General features: G+C 26.4%; 1 protein-coding gene across 5 annotated transcripts in view; it reads left to right on the forward strand.

Annotated features, from left to right (window-relative positions):
* Rhogef2 (Rho guanine nucleotide exchange factor 2) overlaps positions 1-16,741 on the forward strand; it is a 37,876-nt gene that overhangs the window by 4,640 nt on the left and 16,495 nt on the right. For 3 of the 5 annotated variants that reach the window (XR_014436374.1, XM_083086719.1, XM_083086720.1), the window contains exons 3-19: positions 231-280; positions 1,571-1,628; positions 3,316-3,608; positions 4,276-4,500; positions 6,256-6,507; positions 7,105-7,386; positions 7,969-8,058; positions 8,134-8,247; positions 8,354-8,452; positions 8,763-8,855; positions 9,085-9,278; positions 9,492-9,781; positions 10,546-10,722; positions 11,616-11,672; positions 13,514-13,649; positions 15,082-15,163; positions 15,950-16,002. Coding sequence is in view for 4 of the 5 variants with exons in the window: in XM_083086719.1 (XP_082942845.1) it covers positions 231-280; positions 1,571-1,628; positions 3,316-3,608; positions 4,276-4,500; positions 6,256-6,507; positions 7,105-7,386; positions 7,969-8,058; positions 8,134-8,247; positions 8,354-8,452; positions 8,763-8,855; positions 9,085-9,278; positions 9,492-9,781; positions 10,546-10,722; positions 11,616-11,672; positions 13,514-13,649; positions 15,082-15,163; positions 15,950-16,002 (2,545 nt within the window). In the remaining variant the exon portion in view is untranslated. Of the gene's footprint in view, positions 1-230; positions 281-1,570; positions 1,629-2,217; positions 2,367-3,315; positions 3,609-4,275; positions 4,501-6,255; positions 6,508-7,104; positions 7,387-7,968; positions 8,059-8,133; positions 8,248-8,353; positions 8,453-8,762; positions 8,856-9,084; positions 9,279-9,491; positions 9,782-10,545; positions 10,723-11,615; positions 11,673-13,513; positions 13,650-15,081; positions 15,164-15,949; positions 16,003-16,741 lie in introns of those variants that run through there. The other 2 variants (XM_083086721.1, XM_083086722.1) reach the window with 2 other exon arrangements.

Raw genomic sequence — 16,741 nt, forward strand, 5'->3', positions numbered from 1 at the left:
GAATTTTTTAGCAAGAGAGAATCTTCAAACTTGTGCTAAGACAAGTATATCAATCTTCTCAAAGATTATATTGAAAAATAATTGTTAGTTTCTATTTTAACACGATAAATTCAATTTGTGCATAAGGTGTAAATAAAAATTATAATAAAACAGGGAAACTTATTTTTTGCGTTCTAATACACACATATACATACTTGGAAATTGCTATAAATATGATATGACTTTTGCAGGTGGCGCAGCAGCAAGAGCCGGTCTTCATGCAGGTGACAAAATAATCAAGGTGAATAAAAATAAGCTAATTATTGAAATTTAATAGAAAGCAAAGATCTCTTTAATTATTAGATTATCGATTATTTTTCCTTTAATATGTGTTATTTACTTTAATTATACCATTATAGCTGTGTGCAACTTTATATACACTATGAAAAAGTTCTAATTTATACATTGGAACACTCGATATATATAATTGCATGTAGATTGTTTTTATCTTGTGCTCGTGTTGTTTTTTGCATTACATCATTACAGCTAATAGCATATTTGTAGATATATGTATTGTGAATTCTCCCAAATTTATATCCAGATTTTACATGGTAAGATCTTCCAGTTAATTTAGATTTCTTTCCCTTGACAGAAATATCAAAACATTAATCGACTTTTTGAGTTATTAATTACAAAAGATAAAATAATGTTTGAATGAACTTTAAATATGACAATGTATAATCTATATATATTTTTTTTATTTTAAGGATTTTATACAATTCTTTTGTTACTATAATATACAAGTAGTTGTTTATCAAAACTTTGTTACACACACACACACACACACACACATATATATATATATTACAAAATAATCTATTGTGAGATCATAAACAAATTTCAATATTTTACCATTGTCAAGTTTTTAACGTTTATAATAAACTGTATAGATGTGTTAAGTGATTTTTAATAAGATTATTAAAAATCACTTATATATCAATTTTGCAGATAAAGAATAATATGCTTGGTGCAATGTTTTAATGTATTATACAGCAGGTCTTTTTACTTTTTTTTTTTTTTTGTGTGTAACAAGTTGAATATAATTTTAAGCTTTTCAAGGTTTATGCTATACACGAGATAGTTGAGAATTTTTAGAAGGATTTATAGAATAAATATTACTGTGCATAATTAATGTTAATTAATCATATACATTATGACATTTTTGTTATTATTATTTTTCAAAAATGTCGTAATGTATATGATTAATTAACATTAATTATGTACACAGTAACATTTATTCTATAAATCCTTCTAAAATCATAAGATCATGTAATCAAATGTGAAATAATACATATTAGAACAGTGTAAAAAGAAGAGATGATAAAGAATAGGAGAATGTACAAAGAATATAAAAGTTTGATTGCTAATTATTTCATGTGAATGTAGAAACCTATTAATATTAAATTGCTCGAAATGCAAGAGAAAGAGAATAAAAATTCAAAAATAAAAGATATTTAAAAAATAATATAACTATTCAACTATATTACATATGATGTAATAAGTAGTTTTTTTTTCTTTATTTTTATTAAAGGTGAATGGAGTTAACGTGATGCAGTCTACACACACAGATGTGGTCCACCTTATAAAATGTGAGTATTCTTTGTTTTTTCTTAATCTTTATTTTATTAATTAGATTGAAGTCTTATTGATGTTGAGAGGTATGGTACTATTTGGTGTGTGTATATGTGTACATTTTTATTTTCTATTTCTTATTAAAATATATGTTAATGATATTGTAATGTATTTAGAAAGAACTATATTTTAGAAAGAGAGAGAAATGTTTTTGTAAAAATTTTATATAATTCTATATTCTTATGTAGAGTTTTATATTTACTACATTAGAAGGTTTTATGTATTGCTTATATTTTATAAGCAATAATTAATTATTAGCTAATATTTTATGTATTGTTGGATATCTTAACATTTGTAAATATTATTATTTTGTAATTTTCCTTCTGTTTCATGAATAATAAAAATCCAGTTATATAAATATCTTTTTAATCAAATTTTTTCTATGAAAAGAATTATTGTACATCGATGACTTACATAATCTTACACACAAACATATACACACACACGAAAATTCAAAGCATAAGAATCATTTCCAATGATGTAAGCATGCAGGTTTATAGCAGTGACCGTTTCAGTCGTCTATTTCATCTCGATCGCACGCAGACGTGACGCGTACACGAGCTTTTAACACATCGCGTTTGTTCTACAGATATATCTCAGAATCGCCTAATACTGTGCACGGCATGATTCGTGGCTTAAATTGCATTTTATTTGTCTTTTTCAATTGTTGACAAATGGTGTTCAAACTGTGTCTGGTAATTGTTGTTAACATTACAATAGAAATACTTTTATATAAATACATGTAATACATATGCAATATTACATGAAATGTATATGTATATAGTATCCTGTACATATTTAAACTCAGAGATGATTCAAGTTTATTTTCGGATGCGTGTGTTTATCATTTATACGATATTTTTCAATAATATTACAAATTATGGACAGTAACTCTATTTGCTTGCAAGAATACATTTAATATCTCATTCTCTTATAACATATTATAGAGATTGAATTTGTGAATTCTCGTTTCTAAGTTTTATTTTTAAATTGCTATATAGTATTGGGGGTAATTATATAATTTATAAGGATTAATTTATTAATTTTTTTGTTATTTTAGATATAAATATTTTAGATACAAATATTAAGTATTTAAAAAATTAGGACACAACAGAAACAAATAGAGTAATAAATAAACAATTTAATATACCCATAAAGATTTTATATTTTTTACAAACGTTAAAAAAATTAGAGATCTTGGAGTTTTTTTCTCTAAATCTAGAGTGTTGGTGAAAAGAATATTTGCTTGAACTGTGCACTTTTTGGGATCAATTATATACAGAGAAAAAATATTTTTGTTACAATATGTAAATATTGTTTTTTCAATATCCAAATAAAACCAATGACATTCAGACAGAAATTAACATTGTACAATATAATATCTTTTTGCTTTATATGAAATTATTCAAAATAAGATAAGTTGCTGGAGAATAGATATATTTGTGATATTTTAAACTGAAGATATAAAAGAAACAATAAAAAATATAAAGAAAAAAAGAATATGAAAAAATAGGAGCTAGGATAGAATGTGATAAGATTAATAGGGGTGAATGTGATAAGATTAAGACATTATAAATTAAGTTTATTCTTATATTTATATCATTTATATATAATAATAACTGAAATGATTCAACTTTGTTGTAGCATCGACGCAAGTGGTACTAACGGTGCAACAGAAGCCAGTGGCAGCGAGCAGCGCAGTGGCAGTGACGGGGGCAGCGACAACAACAGCGACAGTGACAGCAACGACAGCTTCCGGTCTGCAAGTCGGAGTAGTCGGTGCTGCGACGAGTCAGCAGCATCAACGTCCGGTCAGTTTGTCGGCGGCAGGAAATATGTCACCGTCGCAAACGACCATGTTTCTTCACAGAGCATCCACCGCACCGGCAGGCGGTGCTTCGTGTAATGCTCGAATCACGGGTCCACAACCAGTCGATGTAAGTAGAAGAGCGTATCCCGTCCCTTTCATTTCTTCACTCACAAATAAGAACAATTACTTGTGGAGGAATATTACGGAATTACGGGATTATACGAGATTGAATTAGGTGGAGAGAGGATGCTATTTATGAGATACGTCAATTGGAGATATTTTGACTCTATTTATAAACGCATGTAATAATTTATAGACTGCGCACTCTCTATCTTAATTGTAAATGACATGTGCAGATATTGGGAAACTTAATCTCTTTTCTGTTCTCCCCAGCGTCTTTATCTCTCTTTAACTCTTACGTTAGAGAAAGAGAAGATAGTGCCGAAGCTTTCTTTCTTTTTTCAAATAGAATATTATAACATTATAATGTAATTAAACCTATAATAATAATAGAAAAAAATGCAACAAATGCAAAAGTATTATGTGGCACTTTAAAAAGAAAAAATGATATGATTCAAAATGCAAGTGAATCACGCGATTATTCATATATCCATAAGATATATAAACTAATATCGGTATCATAATACTATTTCAAAAATTGATAACAGGAACATAAAAAGATAAAAGAAATGTTAATAAAAAGATAGTGTTCTAAGTGTCTACATATTATTATCTTATAGTCTATATCTTTATATTACTATTTATTCTTTAAATATTATTCTTGCTTTTTACAGCTTGAAAAGAAGCGACAATTGGAAACACAAAGAGTTAACACATTCCAGCTTATGTTGGAGAAAGAACAAAGCTATGTAGATAAATTACGGAGTGAGTTGGCGAAGGCTGGTACTGGTAGCGGAAACGTCAACGTCGCGACTGTACAGACAGAATTAGCGGGTGCCGAAAGAAGAGTGCGCACCCTGCAGGAACAGCTCGCAGCGATTAGCACGAGTAATGAACAGGTCTGCTTATTTCTCTATATCATCTCCTTATATGTTAAATTTCATCAACATCTACGTACACCTTTATTGGACAGAAGGATTAACCAATTTAATGAGAAAAATGTTGGCAGTATACCAACAAGCGGCATTAAGTTGCTCGTGTTCTGCCGGCAGAGATTGCCTTTAATTTGCGTTAATTTGTGTTGCAAATTTGTTAAATCTGCTTAATTTTTACCGCTGAACTTTTTTACATTTCTGTCGGTATTCTGTCAGCATTGCATATACGCCAAATCCTATATCGAATTTGTAGCCTTCCTGCCGACAAAATTCGCAGACACTTTGTAAAATCTGTTCTCGACAAATTTGGCTATCTGGGTATCTAATGCATCTAAGAATTCGAAAATATAGGTTGTAATTAAGTAAAGAAGCTGGTGAAGAATTAAAGGAAAAAATTTATTTTAAATTAGAAAGTTCTAATAAACATATATCAGTAAACATGCACTTGCTAAAAAACGATATACAATATATTGATTATTTCAAGGAATTGTGTGATGAATGCATTTATCGATCGATATTATTCTATTGATGGCAAATGTTTGGTAATTTAATTAGATTATACAAGAAATACTTAAAGAAATGTGATACATTTTATAACACATATGATAATATATGTTTGAAAATACTTTTATAAAATATTATTCCTAAAAAGTCTCGGACTTTCTTTTCGAGTGTAATGTTATTTTTCATATAATATGAAAAAAATTCTTTATGGTTTTAATATTAATAAATAATAATATTCTCTATATCTGTGTACGAAATAAAATAATTCAAGAAATATAGAATGCGAAATTTTCTTAATATGAATAATGTTTTTTGAGGAGGCAGTTTTGGAGTTATATATTTATTTGAACTTTTTAAAATTGAATTGCTTACTCAATCCCAAGCTAGTGTTCTTTTGTTCGTTCTATATTCTGTATATTGTTATAGCCAAGATTCCAAGAAAACACCTGTAAATCTGACATTTAATCTTATCAATGTGGCAAATGGGTTAATACAGACTGATCTGTTATAGGATACAACTGGAAGATGAGATAATTCTGAATGAAAATATTTTTCGTAAATGTAAATATTTTTTTCTTTTTATACAAAACTTTATTTTCAAAAAATCAGAAAATAAATTTCTTTTCTTCGTTTATGTTATATCATTTCTAACGATGTGAGAGGAGGAGCGGAAAAACAAATCGGTAAAACAAATGGAACAGTTCAGCTTCCAGAATATGAATAAAAATATAATATTTTCTCTACTTTTTTAAGAAAATAAAAATAATCTTAATATTTTACGCAATTATTTTCTACTATTTTTTTATACAAGATTTTTAATACTTATTGTTATTTATTTCTTACTTATATATTTATTTAATAATTGTTATTGAATATAGAATATCGGAAGATAGTTCAAAATTGTCTAAATTTAGTAGTGGCAATTATGTTATATTAATTATATTATATTAATATCTCAATCTTCATATACGCAAAATTCTCTCTTTAATAAAAAATCTTTTTATTAAAAAAAAATATATAAAATTTTATTTTACACTTTTCTTTTTTACTTTTTAGAGAATTGTCTCTTTTCTTAGTTGTACTACCAACAATAGACCAACCTGTATATCAATTTACCGTGAATGCACCGAAGCTTTCGCCCACTTTTGCTAACCCATCATTGTGTCTTACAGCTTTGCCTTTTCGGTAACAGCAATCTTTTGTTGTGTCTTACAGCTTTGCTCGTTGGTAACAAACACCTCGTGCTCCTCGGGCTATTACCCACTCTCAAATAACGGCAGTGGCGCAGACGTGCCACCCCCACTGCCGTCGCGTAAATCCTTATCCATGCAAAGTCTCTCTCCACCGCCTTTGCCTCCCAGACCTCCACCCGCCGCAAATACGCAAAATACAGCCCAGCCGGAGCTGGACCGACATCTGTTGACTCATTTAACGCCCTCAACTGTCAGTCACAGTATTCCTAACTCTGTAAGTAGCCTAATCATCCGATACCGTTATGTTAATATCCATTATTTTATATTTGTGCTCGTGCTGATAAATGTATATACACAATAGTAAAATGTCACAAGAAAATCAGGGAATCTTAGAACTTGAAAAATTTAGATTTTATAAATGACTGTTAGTTTCCTCCCTCTCAGTGTTTAAAATTAACTTACACACTCATGTACTGATTGTTTATTAATCAAATAATTTTTTACATCTTTAATATCTAATTTTATCATTTCAAATACAATAAATTCTAGTAAATTGAAAGTTATAGTTAAATTTAAAGTAAAGAAAGTTATAAATGTTATATATAAAGTATAAATTAGAGCTTAATAAACATATTAGGAAAACATATGTATTTGCTATATAACCAATCCTTTTTTTTTCTATATAAAGGTTGATATTATGTAATGAAATTTAATTATACAAATATTTTTTTTATGAAAAATAATTTTTATAAAACATTGGAATAAATAGCCAAACTGTAAGACATATATATATATATATATATATATATATATATATATATATATATATATTATGTATATTAATAATTATTCATAATGAATTATTTTTCAGTTTTCTCAGGATGTCAATTTGAGCGCTTCAAACGCGCTCACCAAACATCAGAGAACAAAGTCGAGTCCGGAACAATTAGGAACTACAGCGATATCTCCGTCAGAAGCTAGTAGACGTTTGATCGCATCTGAATCGATGAACGATCTATCACCTCCAAGACACTTCAGACACAATGATATCGATGTCAATGAATTACCGCGTATTACACCACCGGGGACACCGCCGCCTCCGTATCCAGCCCCCATTTTAGGACAAGATATCTTTTCATCTACGCCAAACGATGTAAATTTTATTAACTTTAACCTGTTTTCCCTTACATTGTATATCGCTTATTGATTTTCTTATTAAGGTTCTTGAATCATTATATACCTATATTGGATTATATAAATATGATATATGATGTTAAGTGCAAAAAAACCTATACAAATTATAATTTTTTTTTCACACTGTCGAAGTTGAATTAATTTTTACAGTTTTATGTAATCAATGAGGGGTTAGAAGTCTTAAATATTTATGTTAATTAATATATATTAATAATATTATATATACATATTGTAATTGTGATAGTTTTTTTCAAAGCATATGATGAACTTGAGAATTTTAATAAAAATATATATTAATTTTTCTTGATTTTATTTTTAAGATCGATCTTTTTCTACATTTTCAATTTATTTTTTATGACTTGTTCTATTAATTGTATTATTAATATAATGGAAAAATATATATAACAAATTTTATAATTTATATATATATGAAAGAATGTAGAATATATATATGTTCTATATTATTATATATATAATTATGTAAATATATCATTTCTATTTTTTTTTTATTTCTTTATAACAAGAATTTTTTTTGTAACAGACACTTGCAACTGATATCATTCCTGGATTGCCAGCGTTCCAACAACCAATTATGTCAATGGAAGAAGATGATGTTAGTGATCAAGAAATTGTAAGATATCATCTAAACATTTATGTCTGAAATACTTTCCAAGATCTTCAGATGTTGACTTTTTAATGCTTTCAGGGTCAATTAGAAGATCATGGACCGTTCCAATCTTTATCTAGGTTGTGGGGACATCATGCACATCTTGCTGTATTTATTAATTATGTTTTATCCAATAGCGATCCTTCTAGCCTGGTATGTAAAATTGCTGGTCATTTATCATATGCAAAAAATGTGACAAATATAAGAGTATATAAAAATGTAAATTATAAAATATATTTACATTGATATATTCTTGCAGTTATTTTATTTGATAACGGATTTATACAAGGAAGGAAATGCCAAAGAAATGAGAAAATGGGCATATGAGATTCATTCTAGTTTTCTAGTACCTGGTGCGGTAAGTTTTTCACACACTTGATAGATAATATAAAAAAGAATCTCAGAATTTATAGTTTAATTTCTTTTCTTACACATATTTTTTTACTTTACATTCTTTATTTTAATAAGTTTTTTGCAATATGTAATTATAGTTTGCATTATTCTTTAATGAAGGACTCTAAAATAACTTTACAATTTAAATGTGTATTTTTTAAGGATATTGCATCTCATTTAACAAAATTCAAATTCAATTCATATTATTTTTAACATTTGTAAATAAATCTTACATAAATATTGATTTTGATATAATAAATAGTACTTTTTTTTAGCCATTACGTCTGCATAATGTAGATGAAAATGTTGCAAATGAAATAGATGATGTTCTCTTGAAGGAATCTGATAAAGAAGAAATTCTTAGAAAGGTATGTCAAAGTGTTGAATAAACTAATTGTAGATATATTGTCCGTGTAAAATGTCCGAAAATTTCAATTTATTTGTTCAAGAATATATTTATGAAAATTTAAATAAGTTCCCCTGCGACTCTCTTTTTATTTTATTAAATTTAAATTTTAAATATTAACGATTTTTTTTCTGAATTTAATAAGCGCAATAAATCTTTTGATAAAATCTGATGAATATTTTTCTATGCAGATATTTTGGAAAGCACGTAATAGAGCAAAGGAAGAATTGAATGAACAACTAACACATTTCCAGCAAAAAAGAACCGCAGGATTGGCCACGATCTTTGGTCCAACCGATATTTCGCTGGATGAGAGCATATCCGACAAAACGCGTGAAACAAAAATTATTGAGACATACCTGCTGCCAAAGATGGAACCTTACTTGTAAGATTGTTTTGTATAGAATTTTAATCATTTTCTTTATGAACCATTGTATTACAGCAAACATATTATGCATGTTTATAAAAAACAGAATATTTTTTTCATTTTTTTTCTAAAAAGAATTATAATTTGTTCCAGTTTACTCTCTTTAATTAATCAATGAGTAATAAGATTACATCAGATAATATAATGCGAAAAACATGTGTCAAATTTCAGGGAGGATATAGAGAAGGAACATGTGGACTTGCGGCTATTTACAACTGCAGCTGGTCTAGCTACGATATTGATAAAGATATTTCAATTGCGACCGGTGTGGGCCGATCGGGTACCTACTTTCGTCGCGAAAGACAAATCCAACATCAAAGCACGGTTGCTTACTGGAAAATCACGTAAAATGACAATCAGGGGACATCATTTCGTGGCACATCAATACTTCACAATAACTTATTGCAATCATTGTCAACTTATCATTGGTGGTATTGGACCTCAAGGATACTTATGTAGTGGTATGTAAGATGTATAATAGCATGTTTATAAGACTCCTCGGAAAAATATAAATAGATTTCTCTCGATCATTTTTTCTAAATAATCAAACTTTAAAAATGTGTTTTTTTTAGTTATGGTAATAATAAAGAAAGAGCAATTGTTATTGACATTTATTTATTTACATTATGAATTATTTATTATTTATCTCATAAATTATTTTTTATAATTTTGAGACATTATAAAGAATGAAGCACACCTAGTTTACAGCATTATGTTTAAATAATATAAGAGAAATGATAATTATTCACAAGCAAAGTTTAATATTAAAAATATACTTCTAAAGAAAATCTTTCATTATCAATCATTTAAAATTATTAAGATTAATAATCTATTTTTTGTGTTATGAAAAAAATGATGAAGAATGATTTCAAATTAATAAAACAATTTGTTAAAATAAAAGAAAAAAAATAGTAAGTTCTAAAAACATTCAATATATACTACGAAACCAATTCTTTAAAGCTTACTTTCTTTATCTTTCGTTATTTTATATGGAAGCTAATATTAATTTTATTTTGTCGAAAAAATATTTATAGTACGAAACTTTAAAATCAAATATGTTTTTTTCATTTTTTTTTCCTTATTACTATTATTACAACACAATGAAATTACGTCGTTTTCTTTGAAACTCATAATTTGATGTACCTATAGTTTTTTTTATGTTTATATGTATGTGATATATATGTTTTTACATATATACAATGATCATTTATTAATTGATTGACAGATTGTTCTCTCAGCGTACATCGACAGTGTGTTCGTGTGGTAGAGGAAAATTGCCCGGGTCCTTTGGTGCGAAAAGAAAGAGCCAATGACAGAATCAGTAAACTGATGGATCGTATTCGACCAGAGAGAAAACCTCCATCCCATCATCACCATCATTCTCAGAATCATATATTACATTGTAAGATCAGTTTTCAATATTTTATATGCAAATTGGATCAATTTATAGTATATATTATCGATAGACAAAAACAATTAGTTTATTGAATGTTAAGTTTTTTATTATATATATATATAACTCAAAAAAATTATTAATATTGAAAGATTCATAAAAGAGAGAATCGTATTGTTTTATGTGTGTAAAAGCTTATTTTTTTTAAATATATCTTTTACTACTACATATATATATATATGTATGTATGTATGTATGTATGTATGTATATATGTATATATATCTTTTGTTACAAACAATATATCTTTTTGCCATATTATATATGCGCATATGTGATTTTGCTAAAAATAAGTTTGTTTAATTTGTTTTATACATTGAACTTCTCATATAAAGTTAAACTTTAAAACTAAAATCACATGCAGTTTTAGATTATAATAAAACAGTAAAATTTAGAATTTGTTCAAAATCAGTGTGAAGATACGAATCAAAATGCTAATAAATCAGTGTGAAAATAATCTATTAAAACAAAAAAAGAATTCTTTTTCGTAGAACGTCTCGCCCATTAAAATTCTAGTCTTCTAATAATGTATATCATTGTTTTATAGAAGCAAGATGTTTTTAAAATAATATTTTTCTGAGATAAATATTTCTACATCCTCTCTAAATCGAAATTATTTATGTTTTGTATGTTTACATCTATAACTCTTCCTTGTTTTTCTAAAAAAGTATAGTAACTAAAAATGATCAGAATAAAATAAAAAAATTTCGATTTTAAAGTATCTTATCTAGAAAATGTAAGATCATAAGGTTTTAATAAAAAGATATTTACACACTGACATCAGTATTTTAACTTGCATTACCTTTATTCATTTTGAAAAAAAATTATTTGTTTTATTTTGCAGTAGACAAAATTAAAAGAAATGAAGAAGATTCTGGCACATTAACAGATGGAGAGAATGGTGAGTCTTTTTCTTTTCTCTTTTACTCATTATCATTTTCTTGCCTTTTTTTCTTGATTTTTTTAAATAAATAAAACAAGATTTCTTAATAAAAACTGGAATAGCTAAAACTTCACAAATATTTTTTTAACTGGAACTTTAAATGCAATCTTGTAAAATAAAAACAGCAATCAGATGTAATAAAAAAACTTGTATGAGTAAAGTGGTAACATCTATAATATTTATAATCATAATTATTTTTGTATTCACACAGACTCCAAGTTTTCTATCTTTCAAAATAATTTATTGATCATCAGTGAAAAAAGTAATGTTTAACAAATTTCGGTTTTGTTTGTGATTTCAGTAATTTTTTATACCATTAATTTATAAATAAATAAATATATATATATATATTTTAATTTTATTTTTATAAAAAACTATTATTTTATCAAAAGAAAAAGCTGCACTTGTTTTTTGGTATATTCCTTTTTCTTCTTTTTTTTCTTTTTTTTACATTTTTTAATATTCTTTTCAGTTTTTTAATATCTTTTTCAATATCTTTTTTTATAAAGTATATGTCTAAATATATATATATTTCTAATTTTTAATATTTAAAATATGTATTTGCAATATATATAGAAGTGCATTAATCGTTTTCACCATGGTATTAATACATGCAATAAAATTTAACTCTTTCTTTGGTATTTTACTTGGAAATTACTTTATTTAAAAAAGAATAATTATTCCGAAATTATCATACAGAAAAGTCTGTCATACCGATAACAAATATGCAATCACGTCATTATATTATTATGCTATATTTAGACGGGAGAAACTACTATGTCTTTTTTGATCATAATAATTATTTTTGTAAATAATTATTCTTGTAAAACATTATTCTTACATCTAGCAAGAATTAATCAACAGAATTAACAGAATCTTAATGTATCTCAATAATTAAACTTCAGAAAATGCCAAATTAAATGCGTTTTTTTTACGACCTTGTTAATGTATCACTGTCAATAATATCAGCATATTATCGCGCGAGCGGAATGACCACGAGCTTCAAAACAAATCAGTCTTCTACATACCAGATCTTTGCTCGCACGTTTTTTTTTTCCTGTTTTTTTGCCGTCATTTTTATGATTTGTCAAATAATTTTAGCAAGCGATGAATAGTGTATCTTTCATTCAACGCATACATTTCTATCCACATTATATATAATCTTCTGTAATTATAAATTTTTCTTATATATGTGTACACACACACACACACACACACACACACACACACACACACACACATATATATATATATATGCATATAAGCATATATGCATATAAGAAAAATTTATAATTACAGAAGATTAGAAAATTGCTATATAAAAGGATAAGAAGGTATAATAACGTTAAAGCATAATAATGCGTTTAATAAAGTTGTAAATTTAATTTTTAACTATTAAACTCATTGACATACGAAAAACCTAGCAAACGGGAATTATCCTTATATTAGAATAAAAACATTAACTAAGAATTTACAAAAAAAAATTCCAGCAAGTGGAAGGAAACACGTGTAAAACAATATTCATATGAATATATGTGTGACTTTCAGAATAATAGCATATGGCGACAATAACGAATTAGTGATAATATTGATAATCTCACATACTTATACACACGTATACGTACACGTTTGAATTGAGAGAAATTTTTCAAGTTTTATAGAATAACATAAAATAAAGAAATTGTAAATTAAATAATATTGTCTGTATTTAAAAACTAAGTATTTGAATTATAAAATTTCTGTTTATAATCTCAATTTCATATCATTTCATCTGAATTTGTCGATATTTGTCATTCTAGGAGAACAGCGCTCAAGCAGTATACCCGGAAATGCTCGTAGCAGTTGCGAAAGGGCGCGAATTTCCGGTTTAGGAGGAACTAACGATCATACCGACAACATGGACAATCCTTCATCACGAGAAGATATTTCTGAAATGTATGTATCTAGATAGTGGCACATTTGTTTATCTATTTATCTATTTTTTTTATTCATATTGGTAATCTTACACAGAAACTCTTCAAAAAACATTAATATGTTCATTTATTTTTCCAATATTTTCGATAATCATTCGATCAATCATTATTTTAATCGAAATTTTAAATCTATTATGTTTTATATTCATTTATTTGTTTCTATTTTATGAACTAACTTTCGCGCGCGCTGTTAAAATTAAAATTTAAATAAATATTTTGATAGAATTATTAAGACGTGCCCAGAAAGTAATACAAAAATTTGTCATGTAAAAACTTTACATAAATCATATTGTATGATTTATATACAAATTATTAACTATTTAAACTTACTTTTCAACAATCTTTTTTAATCTTCTATGATCTTAATTGAAATTATACAAAATTTTAATTAAATTATATAATATTTTTTTCATAATTAATTTTTTTAATATCTCAAATTAATATTGATTAGACATCAAATTATATTAAATAAATAGTTAAGAAAAAGTTGAATATATATCTCAAAATTGAACACTAAAAAATTTAAAGCAAGAGATTATTTGTTACTGAAACTACATTTCTTATTTATAATTTTATTTTGAAAATTGATTATTAAATAGATTAAATGTATGTTACAATTTTTAGCCGGTCATATTTATTTGTACTTTTTATATATCTAAAGTTTTATAAAATATAGAATGCTTTTGTGATATAATTCTATGGCTCAGTCAGATTGTCCTGTTCTTATTTTGATATTGTCTATCATTCAAGATGATATATGTCAATGCAAAAAATTATATTTTTATTCATTGCCACGTCTTCGTATATATGAGAACTTTTAAGTTCCTTTCTGAAATAAATTCATTCTCACTATTTTTTTTTGTACATAGTGAACATCTCATTAACAAGCTTTATTTTCAACTCGCTATTTTGCTATTATCTAATTGCAATGAGCTTTGAAACTTTATGTATAAATGCGAGATATTTCAGAGTTACATGAGAAAATCCACGAGAGAAATTATTTCTATTTAGATATATTTTATAAAATTATAAGAAGCTTAGAAAATATGTACATATTACTTACCGGGCACTCTTTATATTAAAATGTATATGTATGTTTTGTTTTTTATATTCTGTCCACATAATCTCACGAAGCATTGAATTGCAGTTGAAACCATTAGATTTATGATTTTCTGTATTTTTTCTTTCTCTAAACTTAATAACTTAATAACTTTTTCTTCTATTTATTGAATTTTTCTTAAGCATTAAACGTTCCAAAAATTGTTGATTTTTCAGATAATTGTTAGTATCGCGAATATATATTGATAATGAATATTCATTACTTTATGCGTCCAATTTATTCGCGTAAAAAGGACGGTAAAAAGATTTATGCTTTGTTAATTACGATTACTTAGGGTCCAGCAAAATATTTCCAGTAAGCCAAAGACGTCAAACATCAACAGGTCTGAAAGTTACAAGGAGCGGATACATCATAAGGTAACTAAAAACACATTATTTATAGATATTCAATACAGTGTTATATAATTCAATATAGTATACATTACCATTAATTAAATTACTTTATATGACAATTCAAAAATACTGAAACCCTTTAAATATTACATATATTTATATAATATAAAGAATTTTGTCTCAGGCATACAATATATTTAATAATCTATTTTACATATCATACAAACATATAACATGTGTGTATATTTCGATTTTCATATTAGGATTTTTGTATTTAAAAAAAAATCTCAATAATTTTTGCCAATTATTGACGAGTAACCCTGTATAAAAGTGCCGCGTGTCCTAGATTTAGATAATTTATCTCTTGATAATTTTATGTATGAGCCATTCACAGGCTAAAGCGATTAACTCAACTTTTCGAATTTTTTAAAATTTTAGTGTTAAAACACTTGATTGATCAATCGCTTTAGCCTGTGGACGGCTCATATGTTTTATAATTTATAAATAAAATTAGGCACATGTTGAAATTTTTTGTTAGTAATAAGCGAATATTACTATAAGCTTTGAAAATATTAATATTTTCTTTTTATGGAATGATGAGAGAATATATTTTGTAGTTTTTTATTTTACTATTCTGTCATAGTTAGTAAAATTAAGATTGCAAATATTATGACATATTTTTTCGACATTTCGAAAAAAATGTATCGTGAAAAATGCACCAAGCATTCACAAACGCATGTGCTATTTCATTGCTTAACGATGAAACTATCAATAGTATAGTAATCTAATGTTGCACGTTTTCAATTGCAGAGGCAACTAAGAGAAAAGAGGAAAACTAGCGATCCGAATCTCTCCAAAACAAAGTGAGTATTTTTTTATTATAATGATAATATACTCATAGTATTTTTAAAAGTGTAAGCACTATTCTCGAATGTTTAATCATGAATAGAGCTTAGAAATTTGTGCGATATACGAATATATAATGCATTAGGATAATGCAATGACTCCTACCGCATTACCCTTTTTACCCTAATTGAAGTGATATCAATTAGAAACAAAAAATTTTAATTTTTTTCATTTGCACGAAATATTTAATTAGTTTTTTATAACTTGTGTTTGACATACAATAGATTTATACATTTTTTTTCTGAAAAAGTAACTGTTTTCCTATATATATACTTTTCTCCTATATATACTTTTCCAATTTATTAAATATTATTTAAAGCATAAAGGGAGAAGAGTGATACACGAAGGAACTAATTAATTTCGACATGTGCGAGAGAAAAGAAGTTCAATATTTTGTTGCAAATATTATGAATTTTATCGTTATTACAGTTTTGAGGACCCAAGAATTTTAATCTCTCGAAATCTCTCGTCACATATTTTACCCTCATGTTTTTAAAAGAATTTATGTTTTACGAACGCACCTCGGGTCATGCAAACGATCAACTTAATAAGTTAATTACGACGGTAATTAAATTTCATTGTTTATTGCATTATTTGAACTAATTTATTAAATTGATTCTTTTATTTGATTTATAATTTAAGATCAATTAAGCTGATTAACACGTAGGAGGTATTTGAATAATAGACGTAGAACAT

This window comes from Camponotus vicinus, unplaced genomic scaffold (genome assembly GCF_025532165.1).
Source record: "Camponotus vicinus isolate PSW18456_S1 unplaced genomic scaffold, iyCamVici1.0 SCAF_13, whole genome shotgun sequence".
Taxonomy (NCBI): Eukaryota; Metazoa; Arthropoda; class Insecta; order Hymenoptera; family Formicidae; genus Camponotus; species Camponotus vicinus.